The 13731-nt window shown below is 54.7% G+C and overlaps 1 protein-coding gene across 1 annotated transcript; it reads left to right on the top strand.

Moving 5' to 3' along the window:
- The first annotated feature begins 3763 nt into the window (after window positions 1-3763).
- Window positions 3764-12650, top strand: LDLRAD1 (low density lipoprotein receptor class A domain containing 1). Its single transcript, XM_058551990.1, is given in 7 exon segments — window positions 3764-3784; window positions 4279-4333; window positions 6950-7066; window positions 9220-9357; window positions 11166-11208; window positions 11210-11292; window positions 12502-12650. Coding segments are annotated over 7 exon segments (606 nt in total).
- Window positions 12651-13731: the final 1081 nt, after the last annotated feature.

Below are 13731 nucleotides of genomic sequence, written 5' to 3'. Positions count from 1 at the left end.
TTTGAGCAGGAGAGTTGTGGTGTTTTAGAATGACTCACGGCCAGCAATGTGGAGGACAGGCCAGAAGGGCAAGTCCAGAAGCCGTCAACGTCAGCTCTGTAGTAACCTCTAGGATCTGTTAAGTTACGTACTTATCCAGCCACATCGAAATGGGAAATTCCATCTGCTTCCCAGAGTAGTAGTTTTTGTTTTTTGCCCAATAATCCTGCTTCCTTTCATTTTACTTCATGTATATTTTTGAGCTCTTATCTATAAGGATCTCTGTTCTTCCACGTTTTGTTTGGACGGTAGGCCTGGGACTGGTCTCTGGGACCTGGACACAATCTTAGTGTTGCCAAGCAAACGAAGGCTGTGCCATGGATCCCAAGCTTCTTACCAGACTTCACGTTGGGCTAAATTTTTAAAGTATAATGCTAAGTCAACCTACACCATCCTCAGATGCTAGGTTTGCCAACCCAGCCTCTCCTAACGCAGGGCTCTTGAGCCCCTCTCACCAGGTCTCCAGTTGCTAAACACGTCACATTTGCATTTGAGTGTCATCAGGATGAGTTGCTTTATTTGTCTTTCTTTCCTTGACCACTTGTTCTGGACTAGAGTCTGGGGGTGGAGGTATGTACAGTGATGGAGATAAAAGATTGAGATAGTGGGAAATGCAGGCTTCTGTGGGAAGCTAGGTTGTACAATTAGTGTAGATTTTCCAACTCTCGCAGTAATTAAATTCTGAAGCACAGTTTATGTACCTTTTCTGAAATTCATAATTGTTGAAGTCAGCTTCATATATTTCACTATTAAGTATTCTCTTCCTGTGATCTTAATGACCTAATGTTTAGAGTAGGTGTTCTTAATCTTTTTCACACCATGGACCTTTTCGGCGATTTGGTGAAGCCTATGGACCCCTTCTCAGAATAATGTTCTCAAATGCATAAAACTAAATATGAAGGATTGCAAAGGAAACTAATTATATTAAAATACAGTTATTAAAATATTTTCAAAATTTTGTAATACAGCTATGTACTTTATTAACATAAAATAACAAGGTCTAGTGATGGTTCTAAAACTACTGTAATTTCAGAGTGATTTCAAATTATTACTTTGAAAAATATGCAACAACTGTCATATAATATCTAAATGTGATTTCTGTTGGTGATGAAGTCACAGGTAATGCTAATACTACTGTCGACGGTTGCCTGTGTTCATAATTGAAGGAAATGCTGTATTTCAGTTAGAAGTTAGTGAAAATAAAGATTTAATTTTTTTCCCATCCAAGTTCACTGAACCCCTGGTTTAGAGGTTGTCTGATTATACTTTGTCATTTTGAGAGTAAAATATTTTTGTTTGTTCAATTCTAAATTATTTGGGCTTAGTTTACTGCCTCGTGTGCTTTTTATGCTTGAATTGTTTTGCAACGTTGGAACAGCAATAATTGAAGGCTTGGGTAGAAAGAAATCAGCGACTGATTAGAAATGAGAGGTTTCAACAAAAACTCTTGATAATGTTACCTCAGATAGACCATCATGCAGTCATCATTGGAGCCCCACATCTGTTAATAATAATGCTTAAGTATGTTAACCTCAAACTTTGGATCATCTGCATTAAACAATATTATAATACTATCTTGTACAAGTGTCTACTTAGATGTTTCACAAGGGAGTTTGTCTTTTGATTCCCCAGGACGTTTGCAAAGCCGCTTATAGGACTCTCCCTCTCACCTTCAACGGGTCCTCACAACATCCCTCTAGGAGAGCAGGATGGGGTTTCACGTCTCCATTTTAGAGTTGAGGAAGCACAGTCTCAGAGAGAAGAGGCGGCCAGCCAGGGCTCGCAGCATAGTGGAGAGCTAGGGGAGGAGCAATAACACTGAGGCGGGCACTGGCCTCACCCCAGGCAGGGGGAGCAGATCTCTCAGGTCCCCGGGTCAGTCTAATTGTGGTGCCCACTGGGCATTGTCCAACTCAGACTTGGGCCCTGAACTAAGAAGCCGTCCCAGCCCTCGAGCAGATCTCTGTAACTGGAAAGAAACCAAGGCATCCAGAAACGGAAGATTGGCAGCCAATCTTCCTCAAAAAAAATAAATAAAAGTTAAAAAAAAAAATCACAGAGTCAAGGAAGGCCAGACCTGGCCTAAGAATGGCGAATGGTCATCACATGATTCCGCTCTCCACTCTGACCCCCATGGCAGACATCACTAATCAATCACAAACCCTGAGTCCTGACATCAGAGCCCTATGTTCCAGACACCCTCTACCTATCGATTGCAATTGGCAGTGAGATGAAAATCTAGTTAGCATCTTTAGCAGATGCCATGGGTGCCCTGCCTGTAACCCTCAGCTGTTTCCACTTCAGGGCACATCAGCTTAGCCTGCAACTGCCAACACTGGCTTCTCTTTGCCTAAGGCAGGCCAGTGGTGCCAGGAATTAACACCCTCCAGCAATTCTCAGCCAGTGACTGGCAAGAGCTGGCAAATAGATACCCCAGTTCCTGGGGTAACTGAGGCGCATCTTCTGCCCTGATTCCCCGAATTCCTTGGCAGGAGAAAGTTCCATTTGCCCACAGTGAGAACGTGCTTGATAACCCGCCTTCTACTGGATCCTTCCCTTCCCTGTCTCGCTTCCCTCACTCCCCAGCCGCCATTTCCTGGGGTCACTCCCAATTAAACCTACTTACCTTCAGATCTGGTCTTGGGGTCTGATTATGGGGGTCCCCAAACTAAGACACCCCCTTCATCTAGTCTAATCATTTTATGGATGAGGGAACAGAGGTTCGGAGAAGGGGAGCCGCTTGCCCACACAGAGCCGGTGGCAGGGCCCTCATGAGAACCCTGTTCTCCCGACGTAGGGTTTAGCCCTTCCCCGTGCTGCTGCCTCCTGAGGGCTTCCCTGCTTCTGTCCACCCCAGCCCCACCCCGAGGACTCAGCAGTTTATACCCCAGGGCCCAAGAAAAGGCCAGTTGCAGGTTAGACACCCGTGGGCATCAGAGGCAGGCTGCAGAGGGACTCTCTCCGGAGCCCTCATTCCCGGAGGTGGACACCTCTCCTCTTTTGGTCCAGGGCCTCTGACCAGTCCCTTAAGCTCCCAAGGCCTCCCACTCCCCAGCAGTCAGATGAGGCTAGGGGGATGGTAGAGGGGGTTGGTCAGGTAAGCTACCTTCCCTACCCTTCCCCCATCGCAGGCACCATCTCTGGAAAAATTAAAATGCACATGGACACTTTTTTGAAGAAAATAATTTAAAATTATATTTGCTTTATAATTTTCGTGGAAAATGCATATTTTTTCCACCTAGATTACCTACTTAATTGAAGAGAAGAATATCAACGAGAAAATGACCTCTGCCTTTTAGCCACTGGAACATTAATTCTGGGTATTTCTCCCTGGATCTTCATGCAGCCTGGGGGCCTGCGATCCTCCAGTCTCATCACTGATGTGGAGGAAAAACCATGTCCTGCAGAGTGCCTGGGTTCAAACCTCACCCTCCCCGATACTGTGTGACTTGAGGGCAGTGTCTCCCTCCCTGAACCTCAGGCTCTTCGTCTGTAACCTGGGGATGAGCATTCCAACCGTGGAGTGTTGCCGTCAGACTCCGAGTGGGGAAAGGCTAGCAGGAGCAGGCCCTCGGCCCTTTCCTCTGGGAGGGGACTGCCCGCCGGGAGGGTGTGGCCGAGGGAGGCCTCCGGTCCTGCCTCCTCCAGGCTGCCCCTGGTGACCAGGCCAGAACCGCGCTGAGTTCTCTGCACCTGACCAAACCTGGGAGCTGGGAATGGAGACATGAAGAGGATCTCCCCTCAGGTGAGAGCTGCCTGGAGATGGCTCCCGACCTGGGGAGCCAACCCTGGGAAAGGAGTGCGCAGTAAGAAGGGGAGACGCTGAGGTGACTCAGCTTCCCCCTGCTGGAGGCTCCCTCCCAGGTTGTAGGGGGACCAACAGGTGAACCAGCTACACAGCTCCGGTGGCTGTGCTGGGAGGGAGGAGGGAGGCCGGGGGTGGGGGGGAGCGAGCGACATCATGGGGGGCACAAGGAGGAGCCTCCTGAGCTGGTTTGGAGGATGAATGTTTGCAAGTGGACCGTGGAGGAAAGGCATTGCAGGCAGAGGGCACAGCGTGGCCAAAGGTGTGGAATGTGAAGAGGGCATGGTGAGTTTGGGGCGTCAGCGTGCTGGAGCGTGAGGGGCCAGGGTTCCACCTCGGGCTCTCGGGGATCCTTTAGAAAAACTCCTCTGTCTGACTTCCTGAGGCTGGTCCTCGCCCCACCTAAGCCCACCCATCTCTGTGCTCTCCGGCAGGGGGATGGCAATGGCAACACTGCCGCTGGAACCAAAGCCCCCCCTGGCGGGGAAGGTAGGGACTGGAGGGCCTGGGCCAGGCGGGGCCCCCTTGAGGCTGGGCCGTCGCTACAGACACAAAGAGGGCTCCCTAAGGCCCCCACTGTCCCTCCGACCTCTGCCCCATGTTGATGTCGCCGCCGGCCATGCTGACAGCCACCTGCTTGTAGAGTTGTTCATTCTCTCCATGCACAAGCATTTGTGGAGCACCAACTGTGTGCTGCCTACCTCCCAGGCGCTGCACCCCACACAGTGCCCACCTGTAACCTATCCAGGAAGGAGCTCTGGAGGCAAATCCCCGACTCCAGACTTGGGTGGGTGGGTGAGCTGGGCAGTTCTCTTTACCTCTGAGGGGTCAGGGAGGCGGGATCACACGGTTACTTAGCACCTACCACGTGCCACTGGCTCACTGTGCAGCCCGGCCCGTTGGCCTTCCCTCTCTGGACTAAAGGAGGGAAGGAACACGTTTATGAGCCTCTACGATGTGCTCCGTCTTGGCCCACATTGGCTCAGGGAGGATACAGACCCCGGGAGGTGGATACTAAAGGATCCAGCCCCTGTGTGTGCCTGCACTGTGTGGTCTCCTCTAGTCCTCAGGGCAGCTCTGAGAGGGAGTCCTGCTACAGGGCGATCACAGAGGGGGCAGCTGAGGCTAAGAGGTGGGGTAACTCGGCCAAGCTGGGCTCCCACACAGCTGGTGGGTGGGAGAGGCGGGCTTCAAGTTCAAATTGGGGTCCCTCTGGTTGCAAAGCCCCAGGGCCTCTGTTGCTCCACGCTGGGGTTTGTCCACTTCCAAGTCCCAGCTCATGGTGGGCGTGGAACAAATGGCCTCCTTTCCCATCTGTCCAGGGGGAACTGGCACCTAAGGGCTTCCTGGCTTTGAAGTACAGCATCTTCACCTGGGCGTGGGCCTAGGCTCTGCCAGTTCTGCCTTGAGTCTCCCCTGTGACCCCACCTTACCCACAGCCAGTGCTGCACAAATATTTGAGGAGCGGCTGCTTGGCTGACAAGACGCCTCTCCTTGCCCAGCTTTACGCTGTCTCCCTGGTTACCTGAGTCGACCCTGTGTTTGCTGCCAACAAGGGAGCCACCAACTAGGCTGCGGGGATTTTATCCATTTGAGATCTGTGCTGCATCTCCTTCTATTGTCTCCCCTCCCAGTGCACGCCCATTCCGGGCTCCAGCCATGCCAGGCCACTTGCTGTCCCCCACCTGCCGTCTACCAGGCCTTTCTCCTCCCACACTCGACCTGGACGCCCCCTCCTTGCCGCCTCCCCTCACCCGCCTGTGGAAGCCTCCCTCCTCTGAGCGCCCTGGTACCTTGCTCACGCTCTCTGACCCACACTCACCACCTGGCTCTCTGAGCTGCCGTGTGCAGGCACACGGAGTGTGCCTGGAGTGCAGGCAGCTCCAGAAATGCGAGTGGATTGGATGGAAATGACCCGAACTGGGGGTCTTCCCTTGTCTCCTGGATCTCTGGGTCAGAAAATTCACAAAGCACCTACTGTGTGCCTGTCTCCGGGCTGGACCCCAGGGACACAGAGACACATCAGCCTTGCTCGTGCCCCTCGTTCTGAGACAACTGTGACCCAGAGGACAGCAGTTGTGCCCACACTCCCCTTCCCACCTGTCCTCCTTGTCTTCTAAGGGCAACTGCGAGCTCTCTGAGGGCAAGAGCCCGAGCTGGGACTGCCGTTGTGTCCTCTAGAGCGCAGGGCACCTCCTGGGTCCTTAGCGAAGCTTTCTTTCAGTATTTCACAAGCAAGCTAAAACTAAAGGGGCAGAGAGAGGTCAAGGGGCGGGACGTCTCCTCTCACTGTTACTCCCGCAGTGCTTCCGGCACAGCTGGCACACTGTAGGTATCAGCAAACACTAACGACGCTAAAGCCCTTCTAGCACCTACTGTGTGCCAAGCACCGTTCTAAGGTTCTAGGATCACTAGCTTGACCCTCTCGACACCTCTACGGCAGATATTATTTTACAGGTATTATACCCCATTTTCCACACGAGGACATAGGCACAGAGAAGTAAAGTGACTTCTCAGTGTGGCCTGGCTGGGAGGCAGGGGAGCTGGGATTCCAACCAGCATCCTGGCGGGCTCCAGAATGGACCATAGGTTGGCATCATGGAAAAGGCACTGGTTTCGGGGGCAAATAGGTGTGGACTCACATCCCAGCTCCGCAAGAGGTGACCTGGACCTTTTCTTCTCTGAGCCTCAGTTTCCTCGTCTATAAAATAAAGGTTGTTTTGAAAAGTAAAAATAATGGCTATGAAGGGCCTGCTTTAGTTTCTGCCCCATGGAGGGGCTTGATGAGCAGGTGTCCATCTCTCCCTGACTCCCAAGGAGACAGCCTCGTGGAGGGACCGGAGAGTGAGGGTGGGGGAGCGGAGACCCGGGACTCTCATCCTGACTGCCGCTCGCCAGCTATTGGACCCAGGCCAGGGACGGGCCTTGGTGGGGTGGGCCCACAGGCAGAAGTGAGAGCATCATGGAGGGCTTAGGAGCCCCTCCTCCAGGGAAGCCCTTCCTGCCCCAGACCCCCAGGTGGGAGGGGCCCCTTCTACGGCAGAGGAGGGGGATCCGCGGGCCCCAGCACTGCCTGCTCCATCACTGGTTTCCTGCCCCACACAGCAGGCTGCTGCTCATGCCGAGGGGCCTGTCTCTCGGCCTTCCTGCTGCTCCTGTTGGCAACTCTTGCGGCCCTGCTTGTCCTGGTCTCCATCCTTGGACGCCCACCACGCACGCCAGGTCAGGGTGGTCAAGAGAGGGTGGGTCAGACTTGCTGGGAGGGGATGGGGGGCAGAGAGAGATGGGGGATCTCTGACTGTCTGGTTTCTGCATGAAGTGACTTTTGGGCAATTCTTTAGGGTATGTGCACAGACGCGGGCATACACACTGACATATACATGTCTCTGAGCCTCCATTTGCAAATCTATAATATAAGTTATTGAGAGGACCCAGCTCTGATGTCACCTCCTCCAGGAAGCCTTCCCTGCTAACCCAGGCTGGGTTAGAAGCCTCTTCTCAAAAGCCTCTTCTCAGCCCCCACAGCCCCTATACTTCCTATTCCCCTGGCCTGGCTGTCCTGCGTGGTGCTGTCCACCTGTGTGTCCGCCTCCACCGTGGAGGACAGGGATCTGTCTGATACACCCCTGCGGCCCCTGCAAACCCCAGCACGGCCCCTGCCCTCACGGAGCTAGCAGTCCAGAGAGCGACATGGACATTAATCAAATGAGCACATTCAGGCGAGGCTAATGGGGTCCTGAGAGTCTGGAACAGGGGCTCTGACCGGGTCTAGGGGTCAGGGTGGGCACCTTGAGAAGTGAGAGGCATGAAGGGAAAGCAGAGCTGGTGAGTTGGGGGGGCGGGCAGTAAAAGCACCCCAGGCACACGGACACCACGTGCAGAGCCCCCGGGGGAGAAAACGGGAGAAGGAGGGACTGCGTGTGGCCAATGGGCACAGGCGGCAGGAGCAGCCAGCAGGGCCTCAAAGGCTGCCCTGCGGAGGAGGTCACCACCCAGAGTGCCCTGGGAGGGGGTTAAGCCTGGGGTGGGTGTCACCAGACCTACCTTTCTGAGAGATGGCTCTGTAGCCAGGGTGTGTGTGTGTGCGTGTGTGTGTGTAAGGGGACAAGGTGGAGTAGGGGGTAAAATCCAGTCTTCTACGTGCCTGGGCAGGAGCAGGGGCACTGAAGGTAGATGTGAACACGTGAGGAGTCACATTCCTGTGCCTGTGTGTATGCATGTAAGTGTCTGTTTATGTGTGTCTGTGTGTCTGCGTGTGTCTGGGTATGCGTATGTCTATGTATGCATGTACACGTGTGTGAGAGTGTGTGCATGCGTGTTCACGCCTGTGTATGTACGAGTGCGTCAATGTGTGTGTGTGTGTGTGTGTGTGTGTGTGTGAGAGACAATGTGAGTGTCTCTGAGAGTCGGCCCCTGGCACATTAGCTGAGGCAGTTCCAGGTGTGGAGACACGGTTCACTTGTGCACAAACGCACAGGCACAAACCCACTCCCATCTCTAACCTGCACACGCATGCACACCTGTGCACAGCTTACGGAGCCGGGGTGACCTCCCAGCTCGTCTGCCAGTTTCTCTCCTTTGATTCTTCGGGGCAGCACTGGGGGTGCGGGTTCCACCCCGGGACGGAAGGGAAGACTCTCAGAAGGACAGACGTGTTCCGGTGGCTGCCCACTCTTCCTGGAGGGTGGGGAGGCAGCCCCGGCCTCGGGAGGGGGCAGAGCCGCAGCCTGCGCTCTGAGCTGCGTGACAGCCGGGCACACGGCTCTGAGTCGTACTTTTCTCGTTTGTAAAGTGGGGCTGAGGATGACACTTCACAGCGGTGTTTGGGAAATAATAGAATAAAAATGTAACAGTGCCTGGCAGTGTGTAAAGTTGTGCCCAGATGTAAGGGATCATGGCGTGACGGGCCCCAGCCAGCCCCGATATATTGCTTCTGACAACCTAACCTGGCACCAGGAGCTGCACCACAGGAACCCCTTCGCTGACTCGCGCCCTGCCCTCAGGAGCTTCCCCGGAGACCGTCAGTGAGCTTTCAGGAAAGGAGGGAACCATGACTTACTCTGCGCATTCCATGTGCTAGGCTTGCTCACACAGAAGCTTCTACGTAATCTCCTCAATGGTCCGATGGGGTGTGCCTGGCCCCATTTTGCAGACAAGGAACCTGAGGCTCAGAGAGGTCAAGTCATCTGCCCAAGGTCACACAGCTGGCAAGCAGTAGAGCTGGGGCTTGGACCCCATCTCCGGCGCCGAGCCCAGTCTCCTCCCTGCTGTCGCAGCCTCTCAGGCCAGCTTGGGGTGGGGCTCAGGTGTGGGAACTTGGTGATGCCCTTGTGAGTACCACCCTTGACCCTCAGGGGTCTCCCCTGCCCGCTCAGGGGCCCAGGCCTGTGTGACGCTGATGAACAGGACGGGCTTCCTGTGCCATGACCGGCGGAGCTGCATCCCGGCCAGTGGGGTCTGTGATGGCGTCCACACCTGTGCCCACGGCGAGGACGAGGGCGAGGCCCTGTGCCGTGAGTACCTGCTCCATCCTGCCCCTGCCCCAGATGGGCCCTCTTGGGACCCTGGGGGTTGTCCCCCAGCTCCAACTCCCCCTACAGACATACTGAACCTCGAGCATCCCTGAACAAACCAGGTGCCTTCATGTCTTCAAGTCTTCGCTTATGTGGCGTCCTCAGCTGCGAACACCTGCCCCCACTCTGTCCCAGCCGCACGCACTTCACTGTGTGCGTCTACGTGCCCAGAGAACCCTGATCCAATCTTCATGGCAGAGTTCAAGTGTAACCTCCACCAGGAAGCCTTCCCTGACTCCCAAACTAAGTTAGGGTCCCTCCTTTGGGCTCCCACAGCCCCTGTGCTTCCCTGTGTCCCAGCCCTTGTCACGTTGGTTGTCACTCTCGATTGGCATGTTTGCCACCCCCGTCAGCCTGTGCTCTCCTCTGGGGCAGGCCTAGTCTGCTTGACTTTAGGGACCCAGTGCCTGGCACAGGGCACGGCACAGAGGGCTATCTGGATTGTTTGCTGAATGAATGCTGGAATGAGTGAATGAATGAATGAATGTATGGGAAGATCTGGTCCCAGACCTGAGAGACCTGACAGTTCTCAGGAGAGAGGAGCCGTGGCTGCGTGGAAGAGGCAGCTTCCGTGCAGGAGGGAGGCAGCCTGGGGTGAGTTGGAGTGGGTGGGGTGGGGGAGCCCACGGGTGGAGGGTCATTGCATCACGGACCCTCAAAGAGAGAGAAGAGATCTTAAAAGTCATCTCGTCCGTGTCCCAGCTCGTGCCCAGATCCCCTCCGTCACAAACCCTCAGCGGCCACCCAGCCTCTGCTTGCATACTCCTGGGATGGAGAGCTCACTGCAGTGAGCTTGAGGCAGCTGCTCCCGTGTCCGCCCGGTGTTTCCATGGCAATGCCTCCCTCGTGCTGAGTTTAGAGCTGCCTCCAGGAGCATCCTTGATTGGTTCCAGCTCTGCCCTCTCATCGACCCTGCCCATGACCCACACTAGAATCTCTTTCCCTTGACGGTGACACTGTGCGGATTTGGAGATTGTTTTCTTGCCCCCCATGAGTGTCTCCTTCCTCGGGCCACACTCTCGACTCCACAGTCACCCCCCTTGTGATTGGTCTTCCACACTCCACAAAACACATAATAACTGCCCATGTTCCTCTCCCTGGACAGACTCTGGAAGCATCCATGACACTTCTGACTAGCTCTGGCCAGTCTAAGGAACAAAGGCTTTCCCCTCCCCAGTCTGGGTTATACCTCTAGTGATGTGGCCTGAGTTTGTGTTAATTTTTGGTAGCCCTGTCACACTGCTGCCTAACACAGAACCCACTTTCAAGAAGGATGCTCAGACTCCATCTCACAAGGTATCTGAACCCACATCCCCTGAGTTCTGGGCCCCAAGTGCGAGACTTCACGTTTATTCTTGTTGTGTTCTAGTTGGAGGAGGCTTCCTAGAGGTGAAGGGACTTGAACCTGGACTTGAAGGTGGACTTGGATAGGTGTCCAGGAGGACATTTCTGGAGGGAGGAACGTGCAAGCAGTGGTGTGGAGTGGGAATGCACGAGAGCTGAGGGGGGAATGAGGAGACAAGGGGCGGCTCTCTGGGTGTCTTGCTGGGTGTACAGGGAAAGACCACTCCTCTCCCCGACTCGACATCCTCCCCAGGAGACCTTCTCCCTGTGCCCTTGCTGGGGTGGATGGACAGTGTCCCCGAGTTTGACAACTACCAAGGTGGCCAGGACAATCCACCTCCAGATAGCCCTGAGACAGCTGTGGCCAGATGTGGACTTCCTCCTGCCTCCTTGTCACTCTGTAGGAGATGTGCCCCAGAGTCGCCCCAGCTTCCTCGTGGCCCGCTGTGGACCCGGGCTCCTGGATCTACTCAGACCAGAAGTGTGATGGGACCAACAACTGCGGGGACTGCTCAGACGAACTGAGCCCAGGTGGGAGTCTGGGCACAGGCTGGGCTGGGGCAGGTGGCCAGGCAGTGGCCAGAGGGCAGAGGTTGGCCAGGGAATCTGCGAGGTTCCCTATGCATCCCCTTCTTGCATCCTAAGAAGAAGTTTTCCACCCCTGCTTGAATGCCTCCAATGGTGGGGTGCTCACTATCACTCTAGGTGGCTCTAGGTATTCTTCTGTGGTGGGGAACTCACCATCCAGGGCACAGATAGGGAGTCTGGGGCCCAGAGGTGGTCATGCAAGGAGCAAGTGCATGGCCCAGCTGGGATTTGAACCTGGGTTTCCCTCACCAACCAACCTCCCAACAGGCCGGTGAGGAAAGCAGGACAGGCATCACTGACCCCAATTTATATGTGGGTAAACTGAGACCAGAGAGGAGAAGGGACTTAATACCATGAGTGATAGGAAGGGAGCTTGGGTGTAAACCCAGGTCTCCTGACTCCAAGTCTGGAGTTCTTGCACTGCCCCAGAGCTTCCTTTCAACCTCTTTGCCAGTGTTCAATCAACAAACATGTTGGGGGCTGGGCCAGGTGCCAGGTTCTGCTGGGGGACAGTCAGGAGCCAAACATGTGTCCTACCCCCAGGACTCACATCACACTGATGCCAAAAGGAAGTGCTGGGGACCTGGAGAAGTTTTGTGTTTTTTATTTTTGGAGGTGGGGAGGGAGTAAGAATCAAGGGAGACTTCTCTGAAGAGGCAGTATTCAACCAGGCCTGAGAGGATGGACAGAGTCTCAACAGGCAGAGGCGGGGTATGCAGGGAAGAATGCTGGAGGCCCGGGGTACAGGACGGAGGAGGGAAGTCTGTGAGGCACCCTCAGGCAGTCCTAAGTGGGCTGGTGTGGCTGAGTCAGGCTGGGGGAGGGACGACAGGCTAGGGAGACAATTGCTCCCATTAATATTTGAACATGGACCACGTGTCTGGCACTTAGCCTATCTTCCTTAATAACAACCTTGGGCAGATGAGGAAACTGAGGCTCAGACAGGGTGAGAGACTTGCTTGAGGTCACACAGCCTATGAGTTGTGGGATCTAGATTCTCTCTTCCGCAGGGAAATAAGGAATACAGCCAACCCATGTCAGATGGGATGGGGTTATGGTGAGCTATGGCAGGTTTCAGATCGAGGGAGTGCCCTGGTGCATGGGCATTCCAGGGCACGGCAGCTGCTCTCCTGCTGGCTCTTGTGCCCCCAGTGACCATGTGCCCGCCCTGTGGCCCTGGGTGGTGGCACTGCCCCTCAACTGTCTTCAAGTACTGCGGCTGCATCCCGAGGAGCCTCTGCCGGGACCATGTGCAACACTGCTCAGACTGGTCCGACGAGTACTCCTGTCCTGGACCCTGAGTGGGTGCCCCAGGCCAGAGTGGGAGGCTGGCTGGAATGGCACTGATAACCCTTCACACGAGCATCGCATCCAAGAACACGAGGCAGGAAGGAGCCTTCAAGATCATCTAGTGGAATCTATGCACTGTCGTCTCTGAATAGGAATTGCCTCTCCTGCTTTCAAGTTGTTTAGCCTTTGCTTGAATGCTTCCAGTGACAGGGAGCTCACCACCATGTTAGGTGCTCCTAACAAAGATGAGAGGAGTCTGCTTCCACGATTTTAGGCCTGCTTCTGGGGCCACGTTGAGGAAATCTGCTCATCTGCTCCTCTGCCCCTCTGCCCTAAGACAGGCTTGCAGACCCTGAATTTGTCACTCCTTGGAGAAAAGATAAGTCTGAGGCTTAAATGCCAAGCTGAGGACGTTAGTCCTTACGGCTGGCACATATGTGACGTGTACGCCACTTCTTGCCCCTCTGGTCCCTAAGGCAGATACTGGACACAGCCTAGCATTTTTTTCAACTGGGTCATCCTAGCAGCCCCACTGAGTGATCACATGAGATTGCACCTGAGATGGGGGATTTGTCGTCCTGCCAGGGGAAAGCCATCCCAGGAGGCTCTGAGCTGTGGAATAGAAGGTCTGGAGAGAGAGCAGCCCTTCTGTCCGTCCCATTCTCCACCCTCCCACTCCCCCCTCTGCCCTGTGACCAGCTGCCCAGCCAAACAGCCCAGGTTTCTCGGAGCAGGGATCGTATTTGGTCCTGGAGCCAAGTGCATGATCTGTCTCTCTGCATACCTTCCCAGTTTCGCAAAACCCTGACAGGCAAGGACAGAACTCCCCATTAAACAGGTGAGGAAACTGAGGCCCAGGGAGAAATGACTTGCCCAGGATCATACAGCAAAGTCAGTGCTGGAGCTGGAACTCAAACACAGCGATGGGGTCCCAACCCTGAAGCCTTTCCTGCCGCCTACGCGATTACACCTTGGCGGGGGGCAGAGTCTCTGTGGGGCATTTAAAAAGGTGGTATGAGGGTCAGCAAGTGGCCCACCCTTATTCTGAAGAAAGCCTTGGAATCTGGCGAACAAGAGGGTTCCTGTTGAGGA

Source organism: Diceros bicornis, chromosome 13 (assembly GCF_020826845.1).
Source record: "Diceros bicornis minor isolate mBicDic1 chromosome 13, mDicBic1.mat.cur, whole genome shotgun sequence".
Lineage (NCBI taxonomy): Eukaryota > Metazoa > Chordata > Mammalia > Perissodactyla > Rhinocerotidae > Diceros > Diceros bicornis.
This window is presented reverse-complemented; position numbering and strand designations above follow the sequence as displayed.